We start from the raw sequence: 15,242 nt of genomic DNA, 5'->3' as shown, positions 1-15,242 counted from the left end.
CTGGACAGGGTGAGTGAAGCAGGCTGGCAGGGATGGGAGCGCAGGACTGGTGTCTACATCAGGGTGGGTATAAGGGAGACTCACCATGCTTGGCCAGTAGTGCTACATGGGACATGTCTGCTGACCAGATAACGTATTTCACCTTGGAAATCTTCACAGATGCCAGAGTCCTGGGACAGAGAAAGGCGAACGTGAGTGGACCTGACTCCAAAGTCCCAGGTTACGACCTACATCCTTTTCATCACCAAATTAAACCCTAATTTCTTAAAATAATACCAACTAGGGGCGCCTGGGTGGCTCAGTCGGTTAAGCGTCCAACTTCGGCTCAGGTCATGATCTCATAGCTTGTGAGCTCGAGCCCCCTGTCAGGCTCTGGGCTGACCACTCAGAGCCTGAAGCCTGCCTGCTTCAGATTGTGTGTGTGTGTGTGTGTGTCTCTCTCTCTGCCCTTCCCCTGCTCGCCTTCTGTCTCTCTCTCACTCAGAAATAAACACTAAAAAATATATATTTAAAAAAATAAAAAATAATACCAAATAAACAGTCCCTGTATTGTAGCTGAGTGATGGAAACACTTCGGCTCACACTGTAGGCTCCCCCGCACCCCCGCCCCAGCCATCAACTCCCTGTCCCTCAGGAATTTGTGTACGTCTGATCTCACCAGAGGACTATAAGCTCCTTTAAGCACAGGATGCCACTCATCCCTACGTGCCCGTGATTCTAAGTGCCGAGAGCATTCTTTGTTCAGGTAAGTGCTCCAAAAACAGATAAATAAGGCCCTCACTGTAACGCTAGTGGGTACGGACAGGATGGACAGTGATCACAGAGGGGAAAAGTGGCAAGAAAGAGTCTCGGAGTTACACACAGAAGTGGTCAAGCCTGAGGCGAACTTCCTGGGGGAAGAGCTCCCACTACAGACGTCCACTCCCATCCACTACATGCCTGTCTGCTTAGGGGCACCTGACATGTTACCGCTTCTGTTGTACGTCAAAGAGCGTGATGGATTCTGCATCTCGGAGCAGGAGGTTTCCTGTGCCAGCATAAAAGATCTCATCGCAGTTGGGCACCTGTACCTTTTTGGTGATCTCATTCTTCAGATTCTTGATCAGAAGCTGAAATAATTATCACAAGTGGGGTTATCGGAAATGTGTGCTCATAAGATGATGACAGCTGACAACACGCCTCAGCAACTGTCCCTTGGTTTCAATAAACCAAGTTAGGGGGCGCCTGGGTGGCACAGTTGGTTAAGCGTCTGACCCTTGATCTCGGCTCAGGTCACGATCTCACAGTTCGTGAGTTCAAGCCTCGCATCAGGCTCTACGCTGAAGGTACGGAGCCTGCTTGGGATTCTGTTTCTCCTTCTCTCTTCCCCTCCCCTGCTTGTGCACGCGCATGCACTCTCTCTCTGTCTCTCAAAATAAATAAACGTTAAATCTACTCTTTCAAAAAAAAAAAAAATAATAATAAATAAAATAAACCAAGTTCGGGTGTTTTCTGTCCGGGCCGGTCACCATTTTGGCAGACCACCCTAACCAAGACCCTCTCTGGAGGCCCTGACAGCTTCTGTTTCTTCCCTCAACTGAAATACCCTGAGAAGTCCAACTAACCCCCGAATTCCTCCATCAATCAGAGCGAGAACGGTACTTCTGGGCTGGGGCTTACATATTTTCTTGAGATCTTTGTTTCTCTCGCTCAGGATCACTTCCACTTCAAGTACCAATGAGGGTAGTTAGGATAAAAAAGGAATTACTCCTCACCCAGACCACCGCTTTCAAATATGACATTTTTGGGCTTCTGTTTTGTCAACAGTGACTTTACCTTTGCTCTCAAACCCAGATCCACAGTGACCATCAAGCCAATCGAGTCGATTTTAAGGCTCTTTGTCTCCCAAGGGGACTGTGGTATCTGCACGATGATCACAGCTCCCCAGGGGAGAGGAGAAAGAGAACATGCTCTTTCTTCATGCAATACACCACTGCCCCCACACTTCCCAAATCAGTTTCCCCTTTCTGCCCTAACTCACCGAATGCATCCGATCCAGCACAGCAAACCGGTTTCGAGCAACCCAAACGGCCGTCAGGCCTGAGGATCGTTTCCCTTCGGGAGCTGAGAACAAAACCAAAGGGCGGGAAGCGTGTGGCGAGCCACTGGCAGGTGACGGAGTCGGCGCCACGGAGCTGCCCGTCTTGCTGGCTGCCACGCCCGCTTTGCCGGTTCAGCTGCTTCCTGACTAATTCAGCTGTAACCCGAGGCTATCGTCAGTGACTTTTCCCCACCAGTCCCCTCCAAACTCCAACCTGCACCCTGCCAAGCCTCTTCTCTCCAGGCCAAGTGGCTGCCTGTCAGCCAACACCGGGTACTGGCACAGGGACCGCCCATCTTGGGAGACAGCACACTCCATCGAGCTAACGAGCGGGGCCTCGCTGGCCAAGCTGTGGCGCGGCAAGCAGCCTGTCAGTGTCCAGGACCTGCTATCTCAACAAGCTGGAGTGGAGACAGAGCCCCCTCCCCAGGACGCAGCTGCTCTGCTGCTTTTAACATGCAAATGCAGACCCCCGGTAGAGCAGGGTGGGGCAGAGCACTCCCAACTGAATCTTGACAGGCAGATGAGCTCGGTGCGGGCAGTATTTAGCACCAAGCCTTGCTCCGTAAATGTCACTCACTCGCATCACCCTGAAGAAAGTTACAAAATGTTCCTCGGTTCCCAAACACCTCACTGGCTGACTACGACTCCGAATGGGCACTCCACCCTCGGGGAAACTTCAAGGGTCGTGCGCAGAAGGATGCGCCGAAACACCCATATGTGAGCCCAGCGGCGGCGAAGTGGACAAAACGTGCTGGCCCGCCTCGCTTTGTGCCCCTCTGGCACCTGTGGTGACAGGCAATTCTAATCATGACCGACACCCTCGGTTTCCAGGGGCTGGGGGGCCTCATTATTCACGCTTTTGGTCTTTCTCTTCCTCTCTGCTGCCTAGCACCGGGCTGCACCTTTCCACCTTTGCCAATTATTACCTCCTTTGAAAAATGGAGAAGATAGAACCTAAGTGGTAACAAAGCAAAACTAAGAAATAATCGTGAATGCGTGGGGAAAAAGAACAAGGAGGTGGGTAGGGAGGGGCACAATCACAATGTGATCAGAAATGGCTCAACTGTTTAACTTATAGGGGAGACTGGTTATGGATACCAAAGACACACAAGTTCCCTGTCCTTTGACCAAGACCACGCTTTCAAAAAAGAGTGAACCGTCTTAGCAAACAATCATGACGCGGTGAGTGGCACCCGCAAAAGGGCCAGAGCTGGCAAAATTACTTCTCGCAATCTGCTCACGGAGTCTAAAATATCATAGAAGTGTGCCAGTAAGGTGAGGACCCAAGAAAGCCTCTATAAAGCAACGGGAGGAAGTGGACTGAAAAGAGCCTAAGTGAGACACCCCCATTCTGGAAGGCTGTCGGCCAATCCTAACAGGAAGGACAGCGACAAGGGCTGGCGGTGATGGACGAGGTAGACAGGGGTCTCAGCTGGATCCTGGGATCCCTGGCGGGGTGTGGGGCTGTCAGCAGCCTCATTTCTTTGACATGCAAAGGAAGCAAATAGGATCTGGATGTGGATGGGACAACATAAATCCCCAGTCCCAGGATGAGACAGTGCAAGATTGGAACCACATTCTTAAATAAATGAAACTGCCAGGGTGAAAGTCATATCGGCTGACAATAAACTAGGATGACATGCTGTGCTGAAAGGGAAAATGGAGAGTTTCTAATAACCAAATTATAAAATATATATATCTAGCTGGAGTAATAAAACGGAGGAGGAACATGAATATTTCACACCATGGTCGCCTCTGATGCAACTGTCAGCAGCACCTGCCAACAGACACGAGTGATGTGACCGTGGCCTGGGGGGGGGAACGTGAAAAACTTGAAGAGGCGCGACAGCGCGGCGGAGAGCTGTGCGCAAAGCCGGGCAGACACAGGGGGCGCCTACCGTCGGGATTCTGGGAATCCGCGTCCTTGGGGATGGTGTACAGGTCATAGGTGCTATTCTCCAAGTTGCTGGCTCTCTGTAGAGGAAACAGGAATCAGATGGTGACAGGAACCCAAGACGGCAGTTTATTCTGACAGAGGAAACCGCGCCGTCACACGACGATCTGTAGCCATCCCTTTCTCACCTGTCACCCACAGGGACAGGGGGACGTGTCTACAGCTAGCAGTTCTCAGACTCGTCGCCAAAGAACTCGGAATTCGCGTCACTTCATATTTTTTGTATCCTCCAAAGGTTTATGCAGGTATTATTTGAAAGGCAGCAAGGACTGCTCTTGACTCCACACGTTAATAAACTAAATCCCCAGTATTCTGGTGCTCTACCTAAGTATACTCATCAGCTTAAAAGTTTGTTCAAGGGGAAAAAAAAATCAAAGACGACAGTAAACACAACCCCCGGGGAAAAAATGTTAAGACTCTTAGATACTGAACAAAGAGCGGGATCAGACACACTAGAAGTCATACGGGGAAAGACAAGTTTTCGTTCTTTTTAACTTGGCAAACAGGGCACTCAAACTAGAACGTCATTCCTCTCTTTCCCCCAAATTCCACGGCAAGAAGTACGGGGGCTACTTGCTGACCCTGAAGGCAACTTCACTGAAAGGCACCCCTCCTCCAGGTCAGCTCTTCTATTTTTGCCCCCGTGAAGGAATCAAGACAAGCGTTCTCGAGTCGGGTCATTCATCTTGAGGCTGCGTTACGTGTAGAAATTGCCAGCCTTAGCGAAGATGTAAGTTCACAAACCCCTAACGTGCTTATGGTAACTGGAGCTGACCCGGTTTGAGGCTGCTTACTGTGTTAGCTCTCTCAAAATGACCACTACAGAGCTTCTAAACGGCCACTACGGTTTTCCTAAGGGCATGAGAAAGAGACCTACGGAAAACGGGAAGGTCCTAGGAGGACAGCAGGGGTCACATACCGTACACAACAGGACTGCATTTTCTGCTGGATTGTACGACATATTGAACACCGGGAACTTGGAACCACTAGGGATGTACATGGAAAAAGAGAAAATGAGGAAGGGGAGTAAGGACGGAAGGAAGAAAGGCATGACTCCCACACCTCCTACTTACCCAATCTTTACACATATAACTCATCACTTTCATAATCAGGAATAAAAATAAACATTCCATCTACTCTCTTCCTTCTTTCAAGGCTAGGACACCCCTAGCTCAGCTTTGACAAACAGTTTAAAAAAGGCAAACCCTGGTACAGGTCCGATTTTTCAACGGAACGTAGGGTCAGCACTCGCTGCAGTGAGCGGGACTGGGTCTTCTTGGGGACAAATTCCTACACATAACTGCAGGGGACACCACAGAGCAACGTGATGGGCTCCGTCTCTGGCTAATTTGTCCCGTCCCTTGGAGTGTTCACATAAACCCATCTTTTTATTGTAGTAATGCTGGAGGGTGGTTATCAAAGCCTCGTGCCAGAGCCTGCCACCATCAATGTTTCAGCATGCTGATGCAGCTGGCCCTCCGAAAGGACAGTTTTTTTGCCAGACATCCCAGAGCTGATCACATCTTCAGAGTGAAGAGCTTCCAGAGACGTATATTCTAGGTTAGAGCTGTATGCGTTTTGCTGGAAAGCAAAGCAAAGTCCCAGAAATGCCAAACACAGGCAGAAAGGCCTGTCACCAAGTCGGGCCACTCTACCAGGAAACTTTCTCTGGTTCGCAAGAAACCCGGCCGACCGTGGCGGTAGTGATGTCCTGTGCACAGGCTCACTAGCATTCTAATCAGGGAAACTGCCCTTCTCTTCATGGCCTCCTCCTTGCCCACCATGCTCCTGGGGTTTAAACCGAGCAGCTTCCCCAGTGGGGACTCGATCTGCGACAGGAGAGGAGACCCAAAATGTCATCAAAAGAACGGAATTCTATTTGTGGGTATCGCAGCGTTGGTGACAGATCAGAGGGTCTGGCGGGAGGAAACGTGTCTGATTTACCTCCGCAGCTGCATCACCGCTACGTCTTTGGAGCTGTTGAAATCCAACTGACGTAAGAATCGGTCCTTGACATAATGTAGCATATTGCCGTGAACAGCGTAGGCTGGCCTTTCCCGTTCCAGTTTAAACACAATCATGCCACCATCATGGCCTGGGGCACAGGGAGGAGAGAGGAAAGAATTAGCTGAAGGCAAGAAAGCAAGCTGGAAACAGGAGATACACGAGGATGAGGATTATATACGTGCTAAAAACAAAGGTACCTAAATGTGTCCTTTATTTGTCTACATTCCCACAGTTGTTAGAAGCTTCCCTCAAATCAATTTCCGTGAATCCTTTTCTAATACTCTACCTAACACTGTCACATTTACACGCACCCTCCTCTGTGCTCTCCTAACACCTTGTACGAAGTTCCATCACACTGAAAGTAAACAGACAGGATTACATCAAACTAAAAGGCTTCTGCACAGTGATGGAAATCATCAAGATACAAGAGCAACCAACCTGCTGAATGACTGGGAGAAAATATTTGCAAACCAAGTACCCAATAAAGGGTTAATGTCCAAAATATAAAAAGAACACAACTCAATATAAAGAAAGAAAACCACACACAAACAACCCAATTCGAAAATAGGCAGAGGACTTGAATAGACATTTCTCCAAAGACCTACAGATGGCCAGCAGGCATATGAAAAGGTGTTCAACGTCTCTAATCACCAGGGAAATGCAAATCAAAACCACAATGAGACATCGGCTCATACCTGTCAGAGTAGCTAGTATTAAAAAGACAAGAGGGGCGCCTGGGTGGCGCAGTCGGTTGGGCGTCCGACTTCAGCCAGGTCACGATCTCGCGGTCCGTGAGTTCGAGCCCCGCGTCAGGCTCTGGGCTGATGGCTCGGAGCCTGGAGCCTGTTTCTGATTCTGTGTCTCCCTCTCTCTCTGCCCCTCCCCCGTTCATGCTCTGTCTCTCTCTGTCCCAAAAATAAATAAAAAATGTTGAAAAAAAAAAATTTAAAAAATAAAAAGACAAGAAATAACAGTGCTGGCGAGGATGTGGAGAAAAGAGAACCCTTGCGCACTGCTGGTGGGAATGTAAATTGGTGCAGCCACCGTGGAAAACAGTATGGAGGTTCCTCAAAAATTAAAAATAGAACTACCATATGATCCAGCAATTCCATTACTGAGTATCTATCTGAAGAAAACAACAGAACACCAATTTGGAGAGATACATGCCTCTCCATGTTCACTGCGACATTATCTACAGCAGCCAAGATACGGAGGAAGCAACCTAAGTGTCCCAGGGCTGGTAAATGGATAAAGAAGATGTGGTGCGCGCGCGCGCGCACGCACACACACACACACACACACACACACACGCCTATTACTCGACCGTAGAGAATGAAATCCTGCCACTTACAACGACATGGATGGACCTAAAGGAATTAGGCTAAGTGAAGTGAGTCAGAACGACTAATGTTAAGATTTCACTTATATGTGAAATCTAAAAAAAGAATACATGAACAACAACAACAAAACAGAAACAGACTCCTAGGTACAGAAAACAAACTGGTAGTTACCAGAGGCTGGAGGTGGTAGAGAGTGACCAAAATAGGTAAAGGGGATTGAGAGGTATAAATATCCAGGTATAAAATAAGTAAGTCCCTAAGGATGTGACGCACAGCTTAAGGAATATAGTCCATGATACTGTAATAACTTCACGTGGTGAGAGACGGTAACTAGACTTAATCATGGGGATTACCTGGTAATATATAAAAATATCGAATCACTACCACGTAAGCCCGGAACTAACAGGCTATATATACGTCGATTATGCTTTGATTCAAAACACAAAAAAGCCCCTAGCATCGCACTTAGCATCCTGCACTGTAATGAAGTCCACCAGCTCCACTATCCCATGAGCTCTGGAAGACGGGAATCATGGTAATTTCCAAGCATCCCCAGTCCCTAGCAAACAGCAAGGACATAAAGGTTTCTGCTGAATGGGGATACTAGTTTTAAAAGCCTTTCTTTTCTTTTTTTAATGTTCTCCTTTTCCCTACTAGCATCATCCATCTCTCAGAGAGACCGTCCACCTGTCGGCTCTCCACGCGTAAATCAGATCATTCGCTTCCCTCCCCAGCCGCTCCCGATGACCTTCCGCCCGCCCATTCAGAATAAGATCCTCAGTCCAACCCCGGCCTTGCCTGCGAGGCGGAGCACAGCTGGGCCTGCTCTTCCTCCCGGGCCACTGGGCCCCTACTCACCGCGCTCCCGCTGGCCTCTCCGCCGTCTCACGCGCGCTCACCGCCCCCCTCAGACCCCCGGCCCCGCAGCCCCACGCCCCCCTCGCACACACTCGGAGTCTCGCGCGGCCCCGCCCGCCCGGGCCTGCCACCTCCTCACTTTCCTGAACGCCGGTCCCCCTCTACGCTCCTTTGGCTGAATGTTTCTTCAAAGCCTCCTCTGCGTGTTCGTTGCCTTACGGTCCCTCTCCCCTCACCACAAATGACATTCCGTAGAGTCAGGGACGCGGCCTCGGGCACCGCTCTACCAGCAGCACCCAGACCGGGCCCCGGCGCTCAGGGCGCATCCGCTACCTGCGTGACTGCCGCTCAGCCACGGGCGCCGCAGCCGGAGAACGCGGAGTGTCCACCGTGAGCCTCCTGACTCGTCAGAGAGGACGGGCTTTATTGCCCAGCGGACCCGGGTGGAGGCAGAACACCACACGAAGGGTCCTCCAGGACGGTAAGGGGGACAGACGGACAAGGGCTTCGGCCGTGCGGCTCTGAGAAATCCCCTTCTCATCCTACTCTGTGTCCACCGGAGTCAGAGCTAACAGAGCATCATGCTCAAGTCGTACAAACTCTCAACTTCAACGAGGAGAAAAGAGAAGAAATGACCCTTACCTGCCGCAAAGAGATTCAGGTTGGGGTGGGCGGCCAGGACCCAGAAACGATCGTGGTCCCTGCGGAAGGTCTGAACCCCAGTCCTAGGAAAGCAACAGGTAAGCAAAAAAAAATACTAATTTCTGAGACATCTTCAGCCTATCACATACAAGAGCAGTGAGTGGAAGTCAGCAAAACCTCACTGGTCCTATTATTTTGAATTTCAATTTCTTGTTATTCATCACGATTTCCTGTTACGCTGCCTTCATTGCGTATCTCTTACATCTCTAGCTACAGAAGAACATGCTTAAATTTGGAGGAGAAAAGAATGCGCGTGGAGATTGTATGTGATGGGCAATCTGTAAATGCTGGCTGATCTCCAGGCCCCCTCGAGCTTTCCTAACACCGGATCTGACCTCTCCGTATGCTGAAGATGGTTAAGAGGCACACAGAAGCAGTCTAATCTAACTGGCAGGAGACAGAACGAGACAGAGGAGGGCCTTCCCCCCAGCTGTGGTCAACACCATCGTAACCCCCTTACCTCTTGGACATATCCCAGACGCGGATGCTCTTGTCCTCAGAATTGCTGAGGATCAGCTCTTGGCGAGGGTGGAAGACGGCACAAGACACGTTGTTGTAATGACCGCGACAGGTGTCAACCTCCCACGCCTTTGACTCTAAAGGACCAAAAAGAATTAGATGATCTCTCGCAACTCCCTACTGCTACATGTTTAGGATTTAAAATGATGGCATCTCAGTTGGTTGAGGGTCTGACTCTTGATTTTGGGTCAGGTCATGATCCCAGGGTCATGAGATGGAGTATCAGGCTTCTCGCTGAGCACGGAACCTACTTAAGATGCTCTCTCTCCCTCTTTCTCTGCCCCCTCCCCCACTCGCGCGTCCTAAGATAAAAAATTTAAAAATTAATAAAATAAAATTATGGCATCTCTAACCAAATGCTAGGTATACTTCAAAACGTTAAATCAGCAACTTCTTTCTAAAATGGCAATCTTCTCCATTTAAGCCTCTGAATCTCTACGCGTTTGTTCTTCCATTCTGACCCTCCTATCAATCATAGCACCTCTTCTCCATCATTCTTTATCCTCTTACCCTGTTTTACTTGTCACTAGCTGTCGTGATTGAATAAATATACAAATTCCATATGCTTTAGTCACCTTTGTATCTTCAGAGCCTTGAACAGTGACTACTACCAAGCAGGTACTCAACCAATAAATATTTTTTGAAAGAATAAATTCTTCCACTTAACTGTGTTCTGACTCCCCCAAATCAGGATGCCTCAAAAACAGGAAAATAGAGGATGCGGCAATTTTTGTGCTCCTAGGATTAGCACAACCATCTAAGGTAGGAAAACGGGTCGTGAAGTCCGGACGACCTGGCTACGTCACCTTGCTGGCCAGCAGTCCATTTTTTGGACACAGTGATACTGTCACTGGTTTACTCACCATTCATGCGCCAGATTTTCACCTGGCGGTCATCTGCCCCAGATACAATAAGGGGCATGGTGGGGTGGAAGGCAGCCCAGTTTACTCCGCGATCATGACCCTGCGGAAAACAAGAAGTGGTTCTTCTAAAATGCCTTTATAACTATTACTCAAAGCAAACTGAAGGGCCACGCTGGTGGTTATAAAACATGTCTCTGACTTCTACTCTTCCTGTGAAAAGACGCGAGGGGTGATGCTATTCTAAGGTATGAACACGAGAGCCACCACGTCAACCCATCCAATATTACATCCAAGTTCTCATGGCAACTCCCAGATCTTTCCACTCCCAAGTTTAGCTTCATTTGCATTTGGGATATACTGCCTTGTTTTATCTACTTACATATTATTTCCCCAACTCATTATTAACATCTCAAGAACAAAGACCAATTTTATAACTTACTAAGGAAATGTGGCTGGGAAACTCTCAGCTGAGTCCCAATATCCTTTTAGGAAACGTGCAAGGTCAAAACTATTTTCATAATAATGTTAAGACATGATTTGCCTTTTTCACTCCTACTCTCTCACGAGAGTAGTTTTCCAGAGGGCTACGGTGATGTGGTGATATCACTGTTTTCACAGCTAATGGAATGTGTGCTTTTATATTTCGTGTTTTAAAAAAATGAAAACAAATTTTTAAAAAAGGTTTTGTTTTTTTTTAATTTGAGAGAGAGAGAGAGAGAGAGAGAGAGAGAGAGAGAGAGAGAGAGAGAGAGAATCTTAAGCAGGCTCCACACTCAGTGCAGAGCCTGACACAGGGCTTGATCCCACGACCCTAGGATCATGACCTGAGCCGAAGTCAAGAGTTGGACTCAACCAACTGGGTCTCCCATCCCCCCCCCCCCCCCCGAAGATAAAAAGTTCTTGGTTTTAATTTCAAATATGGTAAAAACTCAAAGATATAATAAACCACATGAACAACTCTTTGGGGTCCTCAGTAAGTTTTAAGAGTATAAAGAGGTTCTCAGACCACAAAGTTTAAGGATTGCTGCTTTCAAGGTATCTTGCACTTTATTTATATAGTTATATTCTGTACCATGGCAAGATCATAGAAAAGGCAGTTTCAAATTGGCAGTGTTTTTGAGAGACTTCACGCCGTGGTTAAAATCCCCTGGGTTTTGGAGTCCGACCCAAGTTCAAATCCTAGTTCTTCCATTTACTAGATACATTTGGATTTTGGTCAACTGCTCAATTTCTCTAAATCTCCATTTTTTTTTCTCATCTGTAAAATGAGGTTGATAATATCTATTTCACCGGACAGCTGACAGGATTAAATTGAGTATTTTTAAAAATCTAGTTTCTTTCTCTAATACTCTTCTATTTTCCACCATGCACACAAGTGACTTACACCTGGCTGGTCCTCAACGAGTACATCTCCCCTCCCACCGGCCCCACTTTTACCAGAGGCCTGAGAATGGGCTCTGCTGCGGGATGGTGACAGCATCTATGCCGGCCTTCTCCCTCTCTCCCCACCGGGTTTAGCAGGTGATGTGACCCTCCCTTAGGTGGCACAGAAGCTTCACGTATCCCGGCTCACGGGCTATTCTATTTCCAGGGCCTCAGAACCATGCCCGGTACTTAACAGGCACCGCACAAATCTGTGTTGAAGGAACGCACAAGTAAGCGGCCACTTCCTGTTTCCAGAGAGGAGCCCAGAGCAGCCTCGGGCTGTGAAGCTAAGTACCTCCAGCACGTGCTTCACCACCGCATCCGTAGTTCCAAACAGATCAACCCCGGTGATTCCTCTCACGTCGGACTCCACTGCGCCAGGGGACAAGTTCTTCTTCCTCAGACCTTTGAAGGGACAAGGAGTGGGATGAAAGACACAGAACAGTGTTACCAAAGAGAGCACGGTCACAGAGGCACAGGAAGGGACAGTGATACGACTAGTGTTAAGGAAAAGGAAGGGAAAAGCAATCTAGAGAGATCGAATAAGAGGAGACTCAAGAGCTCCTATGTGTTTCTTTCTAGAGACGTTCAAAACGTTAAAGTACGTTCACTAACCGTTCTTTTAACAGACCCACTACTGGGCTGTGTTCCCAGAGGACGACAACCCAAACCTCGGACACAGTGAACCTCCTCAACAAGCCTCACCTCAAGAGCAGTCTATTGGAATTTCTAGTCTTTTTTGTTCTTGAAACATGGCCTCAGATAATGACCGTTCCATTTCCACTTTCAACTTTGTGACGACTATAGCAACTTTTCTTCCACCATCTCAAAAACTTTTGAGTGCTTCTCAAACTGGCAGCTGTTAGGCACCTCATGGCGAGGTTCCAAAGCCGATATGGAAACGAGACCTACTAAATACTAAATGGCTCTTTGGTGGATGAAGAGCGTAAAACTACAAACCATGCAAGAAGTGTCCTCATTCTTCTGTGGGACTCCTGGGCAGAGAGCAAAATGATCAGAACTGTCATGTCTTTTTCGTTTCAGATTTTTATTTAAACTCTACCTAGAGCGTAACTGCCATGTCCCTTTAAGCTCTTACGTAAGAAAGCTGGTTACAGATCTGAATACGTGTATTTTGCCATTAAAACTTCGGGAGGCTAGTTTCACCGGGAGGAACTACCCATAATTTGAAAACAACAGAAAAAAACCCCCAGAGTAAGAAGAGTCTTATTTGTGTAGGACCCAAATTTATGGCTCAACTACACCTATCTTTAAAAGCTATTTGCGGTACAGTCACAACCAAAATTATGCTAACAATGCAACTATCTTACATTTGAGAGCACTTTGTGATTTTCAGAGCACTCTCTACCATGTTATGTAATTTGATCCTGAGAACGGCCTTTTGAAACAGGCAAGCAGATATAATTATACCAGTTTATAAACAAAATAGAAGAGGGACTAAAATTTTATCTTTTAAAGCATCTGTGGAGGAAAGAGGAAATTGGAACTACTGGCACTTGTAAAATTAAAGACAAGTATCCATAATTTGGGGGAAAATAAAAGCTATCATTGAAAATAAAACCTACGTCATTTTAAGCCTAAATTGTGGCATCTGCAGGAAAATATAAACATTTAAGTTTAATGATTATAGTTCTGTTTGTTGTTTTAAAATTACAGTATGTCTCTTCTACTCCAGCAGCACGTAAACGTCAGCACTGGAGAGGCAGGCGCTTAAAAGGACCCGACGGTGTTAATTATCTCGTCCCGTCCAAGATAAGCATCAACAGGTGGGAGAAATAAAGCCGATGCTGTCACAAAAATGCACTCTCCACAGCTTCATAAATACGTTGTCAAAGGGATGCCTCTTCCCGTTTACTTCGCTGGTCTCTTTAATGGGATCTGCCCACTTCTTCTAATGAGTCTGGTATACGAAACAGATTCAAAGGAAGACACAAAGACAGCGGCGAGAGACTTCACCTCCAATAAGCGTCAACAAACACATTAAAAGGAAAGCTTATGACAGAATGCGAGGCTTTGCTGCACTTGCTGTCATGATCCAGGAAAGGGGAAGAGCAATAAAAACAGACAGATGAACAGTGACAGGCAGTGAAGAGATACTTAGAGAAGAAACAGTTGAGCCTTCGACAAGCCGCTCACTACGACTGAACGACAGATGGAAAATTTCTACAGCAGCTACTCAAATCCAGAGGGAAGGGAGTCCACTCTCAGACTGGACCAGTTTGACGCATGCTTCCCAATGGGGACCAGGGGAAGTAGTAAAAAGAGAGGGATGAGGACAGGAATTGGCAGCGAATTCATCCTTTTTTTAGTCGTCATCGCAAAGATTAAGCCTGAATTACATGGGCTTGACATGCAAAGGTGGAAGCACACTGAGATAATTTAACTGGCAGTTTACTTGGAAGATCAGGCCAAAAAAGTAACCTGCCTCCTACACGTAGATTATAAATATACTCTGTTTTTAACACGTATTTTTGCCAGGCTAACAGAAAAGATTCAGGTTAAGTAAGCCCCATGGGGCTCGATTCGCATGGGACAGATAACAAGGAGACAGGTTTTCCTTTAAAATTTGTTTCCTTATTGCTCATCTAACTCAGAGAGCTAGACATGCCGAAAAATTAGAATTTTGAGCAGTCCTTTAACTGTGAGGGTGTTCATTCTGTGACTCAGAACGAACTTTTCCTCGCTCAGAATTACCACCTCTGGTCCCTGACAGATCCGAAAGGTAATCCCTCTTCCTGTATTCAGACTCATCTGAACTCAGGCGAAAATAACTCTGCTAAAAAGAGTATGCTGGTTTGCAGAAGAGGAGAGAATAACTGTAAAAGTCTAACTCAGAGCTCCACTTGGTTAGAGACCAAAGCATCTCCTTTCACTCTGGTTAAGGGGTTACTAGAAGTCGAGAGAGCCGTGAGGAGAGAAAAACACTCAGAAACGGCGGAGAGAGCGACGGCGTTAGCGCAGCCCGTTAGCACGAAACTCCCGGTGTCACTTACGCTAAATACGTGCAGCACTGCAGAATTATTATAGCGCATCCACACGCTGCACACATTCACGAGCCAGTGTAAGCCCCAGCTGGGGTCCACACTCTCCCCCTCTCTTCTCTGATTTCAGGCCCTGAATTCTGACGTGAAAATGTTCTCCAGCCTACAGAAGTCAAGAAAAGGATTTCTTGCCTCGGGGACTTCAGCTCACCAGCGAGAATCCATCCACCTAACTGTCCCCATCGCTTCAGCCAGGCCACAGGCACCTGCCGCGCCGGCATCGGGCGGCGCAAACACCGCTCCCAGAGCGCGGCAGTAGGAGGCCCTGCTCAGCCCGGTGCTCTACGGACAGAATCAAGCCCTACTGGCCAAAGCAGCAGTTTGTGCAGATGACAAGTTAACTTCTTTATGACCTACGGTGGCATGAGCTACGTACCATCTCATAAGAACTGAGAAAACAGTCGCTCCAAGTATTGAGTAGCACTTAAT

At 47.6% G+C, this 15,242-nt stretch overlaps 1 protein-coding gene across 1 annotated transcript in view; it reads right to left on the bottom strand.

The window, feature by feature from the left end:
- COPA (COPI coat complex subunit alpha) overlaps positions 1–15,242 on the bottom strand; it is a 45,906-nt gene that overhangs the window by 15,144 nt on the left and 15,520 nt on the right. The window contains exons 7-16 of the mRNA XM_058700962.1: positions 12,047–12,156; positions 10,327–10,426; positions 9,405–9,540; positions 8,885–8,967; positions 5,982–6,132; positions 4,957–5,023; positions 3,982–4,057; positions 2,021–2,103; positions 970–1,109; positions 85–170 (exon numbers count right to left, since the gene is read on the bottom strand). Coding sequence (XP_058556945.1) covers positions 85–170; positions 970–1,109; positions 2,021–2,103; positions 3,982–4,057; positions 4,957–5,023; positions 5,982–6,132; positions 8,885–8,967; positions 9,405–9,540; positions 10,327–10,426; positions 12,047–12,156 — 1,032 coding nt within the window. The remainder of the gene's footprint in view (positions 1–84; positions 171–969; positions 1,110–2,020; positions 2,104–3,981; positions 4,058–4,956; positions 5,024–5,981; positions 6,133–8,884; positions 8,968–9,404; positions 9,541–10,326; positions 10,427–12,046; positions 12,157–15,242) is intronic.

This window comes from Neofelis nebulosa, chromosome 15 (genome assembly GCF_028018385.1).
Source record: "Neofelis nebulosa isolate mNeoNeb1 chromosome 15, mNeoNeb1.pri, whole genome shotgun sequence".
NCBI classification, from domain to species: Eukaryota; Metazoa; Chordata; class Mammalia; order Carnivora; family Felidae; genus Neofelis; species Neofelis nebulosa.
Note: the sequence above shows the minus strand (reverse complement) of the source record. Positions and strands in the feature narration are given on the sequence as shown.